We start from the raw sequence: 7,718 nt of genomic DNA, 5'->3' as shown, positions 1-7,718 counted from the left end.
TCAGACTCTAAATCTGAAAAGTTAAAAAAGACAGTAAGAAGGACAATAATTTTAAGTTTGGACTTTCTTCTGGTGTAGGCAACCCAGTTTCTTTAACTCCATTTCAATGTGGGGTGTCTAATCTTGGGCAACAAGAAAAGAAAGAGGAACTGTCTAAATTTTCCCTTTCAGGCTTTAGCTTTGGTACAGATATTACCAACCCCACCCTTGTTGCTACTAATTCTGTCATGACCTCTGAGAACAAGAGCAGTTTCAACTTTGGAACCATAGAAACCACGAGTGTTTCAGTGGCTTCTTTCACATGTAAGACATCAGAAACAAAAAAACAAGAAATGCCTGCCCCCAAAGGAGGGTTCACTTTTGGCAGTATGGGAGCTGCTTCTCTGCCATCTGCTTCAATGTTTGTTTTGGGAAGGACAGAAGAGAAACAGCAAGAGCCTGTCACTTCTCCTTCTCTAGTTTTGGGGAAGAAAGCTGACAACGAAGAACCAATGTGTGTAGAAGTGTTTTCCTTTGGGAATTCAGAGCAAACCACAGATGAGAGTTCTTCACAGCCCACATTTAGTTTTGGTGTGGCAGAAACATCTGAGATGGAAATTGAACATCCAGTAATGGCAGAAACATCTGAGATGGAAATTGAACAGCCAGTAACTTTTGCTTTTGGAGCTGAAACCAATACTACAGCTGATCAAGGTGCAGTTTTTAGTTTCTTGAACACTTCTTCTAGTTCAAGTACACCAGCGACTTCTGCTGGTGGTGGAGTATTTGGTAGTTCTATCTCTTCCTCCAATTCTCCTGTGGCTGCCTTTCTGTTTGGACAGGCCAGCAATCCTGTGAGTAACTCTGCCTTTGGTAACACTGCTGAATCCAGTACATCTCAGTCTTTGCTATTTTCTCAAGTTAGCAAACCAGCAACCACATCTAGCACAGCTACAGCTGTCACACCATTTGTCTTTAGTTCAGGAACCAGCAGCAATAATACTGCAGCCTATGGTTTCAACTCTGGAGCAACAGCCACATCTAGCTCTACAGGATCCTCCTTTATGTTTGGAACTGGACCTTCAGCACCATCTGCCAGTCCAGCATTTGGTGCTAATCAGATGCTAACATTTGGACAAAATCAAAGTGCCAGCCAGCCTAATCCCTCAGGCTTTGGATCTACGCCATCCACAGCATTATTTTCTGCTGGTTCTCAGCTGGCACCACCTACTTTTGGGACAGTGTTAAGCAATAGTCAGCTTCCTGTGTTTGGTCAGCAACCTAGTCTGTCTGCATTTGGTGCTGGAACAGCTCCTAATTCCAGTGCAGCTTTCCACCGTGGCAGCAGCACTTCAAATTTCAACTTCACAAACAATAATCCATCAGGAGTGCTCACATTTGGTACAAATGCTAGCACACCTGCAGCCTCAGCCCCACCTTCCAACTCAGGGGTCTTTCCATTTAACCATACTTCAGCAGCATTAACAGTAAGGTCAAATGGGAAAAATAAGTTCCCTTCTTCTGGAACTTCAGTTTCTGGTCACAAGATAAGGACTGCCATTAGACGCCGGAGATAAAGGCACATTGGTGTTAGCACACAGTTTTAACAACAGCTAGTGTCATTTTCAGACTGGACTGGACTGTGTGCTGTGGTTATCTGAAGTCAGATCTACCTATGGACTTATTTAATTTGGAAACTTTCCTCCTTTTTCTTTCTTTATAGAAGCCACATCCCTACCTCACCCACCCTCTTTTAAAAAAATAATAGCCGGACTGGGGACTGATTCTTCAGCAAAAATATTTTATGACCCAGCAGATTATTCACTGATTTGACATAGTCCCATTATACCCAGGCTAGAGCTCACACAGAGAATAACTTTGTACAGAACCTCTTTGCACCACTATGTGCATTGATAAGAATTTATGAACACATTGGAATTGTCATTTTATCTGAGGAATCCTGTATAGATTAGAATTCTGTATAGATTAGAGGATGTTGAAATGAATGATTTCTATGCCATATTTGTGCTGGTGTATATGTGAAGTCGTGCACTAAAATCTTTTGATACAGGAAGCCTGATTAAAGAATGGTCCGTGCTAAGGACTTGCTAGATCTAGTTCATTCTCCATTTAATAATTATATGCTATTTCTATATTTTCATTCTTCTATCATCTGTCTTGCCTTTTTCATTATTTTATTATGAAACTTATGTCAATACAATTTTGTTTCTTTACTTTTTTTCATAACATAAAATCTGTGAACTTGAAATTTGAACTTTTGTGTTAGAAATTTTTTTGTTGTTTGTTTAGTCTTGTCTCAGTTTTTATTATGTAAATCCCATTATTCAAAGCTGCCTAAATCCATTTGGAAATCTTTTTTAAAAATTGGGGATTCTTAAAGTTGAATTTATTGACTTTTCTGATTCAGTTTATTTTGGACCAAAAACCAGTATTGAACAAAGTATTAAGCATATATTTTTATATTTACTGAAATAGACTGTGATGACTTTGGATAATAAGGAAAAGTTTAATATTAAAGCCATGTTTATTGCAGTATAATTAACATGTTAAGCCATGGGATAAATGCCATCAATAAAAACTTATGTTGTAGAAAAAAATAATCACAAGCAAAGGCAGATGTGGTTCCCTTCTCCCCCACCCCCAACCTCAACCCTGCTAACAATTTTCAAGACTTCAATCATATTATTAGGCATATGATGGGTAAAAAATTCTCTTTAATGCAAAGTACAATTAGCGTTATCTTATAAAAGATATTGGGTTATAAAGGCTAGAAAAACAATATGTATCTGAAGAAGCAATTAAAATGCCTCAAGGTGAAACTGTCAGAACTGCTTACAGTTCTCTCTGAAATCACCACTTATGTACTCAAGCAAAAAGTAGTAAATTGGAATCAGCATGCATAATTTGGTAAGGAATTATAACTTTGATGAATAATACTAAAACAAATCTTAACCCAAGCTCACTTCTCGGCATAATTTGTGAGGCATTTCCAACCTCTCTAGACAACTCACACATTCTGCAATAGGTCTTACCACTGAATATTTTGTTATTCTGTTCTCTCTTCTACATATGTCCTTTCTTAGTAGTGGGTCCCCACACTTTACCAGTACGATGACCACATGTGTACCTGACCCCGAATTAGTACTCCACATTTCTAAAATACAAAAAAGAATGTCTGTTCCCAACAGTCAGTGCATGCAAAACTAACTCATCCTTTAGGAACAAGTTCAAATGTCACTTAAGACTTGAAGCTTTCTCTTATTCTCCATCTAGAGTAAACTCTCTTAAAAAGTCAATATTTCTTTTCTGCACACATTTTATTAGTAGCAACTGACATTTATTAAAAGATCACAATGTTCCATATGCTGTACTAAATTCTTCATATGCATAATTACCAACATAAAGTAATGTGCTGTTTAGTCCCCAACATAAAACTATGAAGTTGCAACCATTTTACAGAGAATTTGGAAGCTGAAGATGGTTAAATAACTCAAGAGTTGCACAGTTACAAAGTTGAGGAGTTTGCATTCAAACTCCTACCTTACAGCCTTGTAAGTTCATTGCACTGTTATCCTATATGAGGTTCTTACACTTTTTTTATCCCTAAGAATGGCTGGCACCATGTATGTCACATTGTGAAATACAAGAGCTATTCAAAGGATGTTATCTAGGTTGAAGAGTGACCAAGTGAGAAGAGTCTGTGACACACAAGATTATGAGACAGCCAGAGAACATCAGAAATTATCAAGGAAAATAGAAAATATATTTTCTGAAATAGGGTATACTCATTTTGAATAGTCAATTAAAACAAGGCAGTCAAAGTCATCATCAGTCAGATACTAAGGGCAATTATATAAAAGTATAAAAGATACTCAGGAAGAGAAAGAAAAAAGAGAATAACTTACCTGTTCATTTCACAAGGCATTAAACTAACTCACCAAGTTGAGATTTGCTTAATTTCATATCTTGGAGAAACATTACAGGTCAAAGAGTCTAATTATATAATATTTTAGAATTCTCTACAGTATACCTGATGAGCTCCTGCCAGCCCCACCTTGAACTTGAGCTAATCAAACTTCATTTTTTTTTCAGCTCAGTGAAAAAAAAATTGGAATAATCTTAATTAAGACACTTAATTCTTTTTTTTTTTCTGTTGAGTTGGGGTCTTACTCTGTGGCCAAGGCTGGAGTGCAGTGGCATGGTCACGGCTGTCATATTGTCAATCAGCTGGGCCCAGGTGATCCTTCTGCCTCAGCCTTCTGATGAGCCACAGGGATTACAGGTGGATGCCCAGCTAATTTTTTGATTTATTGTAGAAACAAGGTCTGGCCATATTCCCCAGGCTGGTCCAGAACTCCTAGGCTGAGGCAATCCTTTCCCCTCAGCCTCCCAAAGTGCTGAGATGACAGGCACTAGCCACTGTGCACAGCCAGAAACTTCATTCTTCATGGTTTTCAGTAACTAAAAGTGGCATCTGAGGCTAAAAGTGAAAATCCATATTTTGAGCTCATTGTTGCATTGTGTACAGTGAGCAGAGAAGGAAGCCTTGCCTTTGCGTTTCCAAACAGCCTGGGGAAAGGCAGGAGGCAAAGTGGGGCCTTTTCAGGAGACTGGGGCTGAAGTAGCTTTGTCCTGAGGCCCTGAGTATCTGGCCAGTTAGCCTGGATTCCTGATCTACGCACAGCCTGTGCAGAAGAGAGTGTTCCTTTGAGCTAGCCTTCATCCTTTACCCAGCAAGAGCCCACAAAAAGCATTTCTCAGAGCTGTCTGCACAGCCCGATTCCTTAGGCTATAAATAATAGGGTTAAGGACAGGTGTCACCACAGTATAGGTGACAGCAATAAGCTGATCCCGCTCAAGGGAGTAGCTGGCTTTGGGTCTTAAGTACATGAAGGAGGCACAGCCATAGTGAATAACGACCACGGTGAGGTGTGAAGCACAGGTGGAGAAGGCCTTCTTGCGCCCCTCAGCAGAGGAGATCCTCAGGATTGCTGCCAGGATGTAGGCATAGGAGATGGTAATGATGAAAAAGGAGACCAGGAGGACCAGCAGACTGAGGATGAGAATTCCCAGCTCACTGAGGTCTGTATCCCCACAGGCTAGGTTCAGCACTGGTGGGGTGTCACAAAAAAAGTGTTGAATTTCATGGGAGCTGCAGAAAGAGAGGCGGAAAATAACTAGCGTCATTCCCAGCCCAAAGAGGTATCCACTCAAGAAGGAGATACCAACCAGTTGGGAACAGAGGGTAGGATTCAGGCGACTTGCATAGTGCAGTGGGGTACAGATGGCCACATACCTGTCAAAGCCCATTACAGACAGAAGGAAACAGTTGGCACAGGCCCATGAACCAGAAAAGAACATCTGGGCAGCACAGCCCATGTAAGAGATAGTCTGAACCCCCAGAGCCAGGCCAGAGAGCATCCTGGGGATGATGCCCAAAGTGTAGCAGGTTTCTGAGAAAGATAGAAAGAAAGGAAGAGGTACATGGGGGTGTGCAGATGGCTATCCAGCCTGATGATGACAATAATAAAGACATTGCTGGTCAGGGTGACAAGATACAGACAGAGGAACAAAGCAAAGAGCAGGAGTTGCAGTTCTCCAAAACTGGTGAAGCCCAGGAAGACAAAACCTCTCCAGGAGGTCACATTGACCTGCCCCATTCTGAGTGACATGTCTGTTAGATTTGCTGATTTCTTCCACCTTGCCAGAAAATGCTTGGCTTCTTTAGAAGTCTGGATGAGAGGGATTTGTCTTGTGCCTGTTGTAACTTGAAAAAGAAATTCTGATTTAGACTGCAGTTAAACTTCTGAAGGGTATTCATCACAGTAGACACAAATGCATGGCTCCATTTTCACATGCATGCATGTGCATATACACTTATACAGTGCTCACACACATTCACATGCACACACTTTCACACAAACGTTAGTCTGTATATGAGCACATAATTATGCACATGTTATACATTCAAAACCATCCATTGCACATTTGCTATCAATAACCATATGCACAGATATATCAGGCATGTACATACACTGCAAACACATATATTCGAATAGCACACAAGTTTGTAGATACATACACTACGTATATGTTCATACTGACTTTGTACATACACTGCCACATAAGACTACACATATGGACACATAGATCTTGCCTATTAGAATTTTGGGTTAGGGTAGAGGGTCTTGACAGATATTATTTTATAGATCAGGTAACAAAGGCCAGGAGAGGTGAAATGACTTTTTTGAAGTCACACAGAACCAGGACTAGAGAACAAATGTGGTAAGTCCTAGTTTAACTTGATTTTCACCATATTATGATGACTCTCTTCCAAGTCATTTTACTCTTTCCAAATTCCTTGGGCTGAGTAGGGCAGGCTCCTTTTACACATGAGTCTATGCTGAACACCAAAGGGATCATCATCATCAGGGCTCAGGGCAGGTTTTGCAGCAGGTATCCCTCAGCTCGAAGTTCAACCAGCAGGCTGCTGCCTCCCAAAACTCTGCTCTGAACCAAAGCATAAGAGAAATACAGCATGGGAGAATTCTCCCCTCAACCCAAAGAAGCTTGCAGTGAGAATAAGTTCTGTTTTTCCATACCCATGCACTAGACTGCATTCCAGCTGGCTAGCCTGCAGAAGAAACACCTACAGTGCATCTCAGAATCTCCTTTTCTGAGCAGAATTATGTCCCCCAGTGATCCCAAGAAACCTCCTTTCACATTCCTAGCCCCAAGTGGTGAATCATCTGCTTCCATCCAAATAGCTTCTCTCTCTCTGAGGATTCCACAGTCCCAATGGGTGCTGTTTTAAGAAGCATATCTAATTGCTCTTCTTGTCATTAGTTGGGAATATCCTTTGGGAGAAAACAGAATGAAGAATGTGAGTAAAGTGATGCTGTGATCGTGACTTAAACAATAAGTATACTATTATGTTCTAAATTATTTTCACATGGTGAATCTCTTCTAAAACTTCAAATAACCTTGTGAGATAGTGTTAATAGTTACATTTTACAGAAGATGAAAATGAGCCTGATAGACTTGAAGTGACCTGTCCAAGATTACAGAACTCAGGATGTATGCTTTTAAATGAGTACAATAAGTTGTATAACTTAAAATTAACCCTGGAATTCACCTTTTCCTTACTGTTGCCTCAAGAGCTTGATGTGACTATATCACATATGTGCCTGGTTTCAAAGACATTCTACAGAATACCCTGACTCTCTCAAGGTCAGTTTTTTCTATATTCTCACTTGTCTACTATACTTTTTCCAGGCAAATCTTACTGACACGCTCCTGCAAAGCAAAAGAAACCATCAAGAGAACAGGGAGACAGCCCACAGAATGGGAAAAAATATTTGCCAACTGTATATCTGACAAAGGCCTAACATCTAGGATCTACAAGAAACTGAAATGAGCTGAAACAAAAAAAAGCAGCCCCATTAAAAAGTGGGCAAAAGACATGAATAGACCCTTCTCAAATGAATATATGGGCAGTCAACAGGCACATGAAAAAGTGCTCACTCATCAGAGAAATGCAAATCAAAACCAAATTGAGATATCACCTAACCCCACTAAGAATGGCCATCATCAATCTTTTTTTTAAAAAAAGTTTTACTTTCTATTTCCATCCTCTTTCTTTTCCCCACAATGCTGCAATATCTGCACCTAGATTTCTCTTCTACGTTCCACTCTCAGATTGTCCTGAAACCTCAAAT

General features: G+C 40.2%; 1 protein-coding gene and 1 pseudogene across 1 annotated transcript; one reads left to right on the top strand and one right to left on the bottom strand.

Moving 5' to 3' along the window:
- Positions 1-1,556, top strand: part of LOC103277151 — a 4,466-nt pseudogene extending 2,910 nt beyond the window's left edge.
- Positions 1,557-4,719: 3,163 nt separating this feature from the next.
- On the bottom strand, positions 4,720-5,660 carry LOC103277145 (olfactory receptor 10Z1-like). The gene is given in 2 exon segments (XM_008074567.1): positions 4,720-5,471; positions 5,474-5,660. Coding segments are annotated over 2 exon segments (939 nt in total).
- Positions 5,661-7,718: the final 2,058 nt, after the last annotated feature.

This window comes from Carlito syrichta, unplaced genomic scaffold (assembly GCF_000164805.1).
Source record: "Carlito syrichta isolate Samal-C Ts95f unplaced genomic scaffold, Tarsius_syrichta-2.0.1 Scaffold316491, whole genome shotgun sequence".
NCBI lineage: Eukaryota > Metazoa > Chordata > Mammalia > Primates > Tarsiidae > Carlito > Carlito syrichta.
This window is presented reverse-complemented; position numbering and strand designations above follow the sequence as displayed.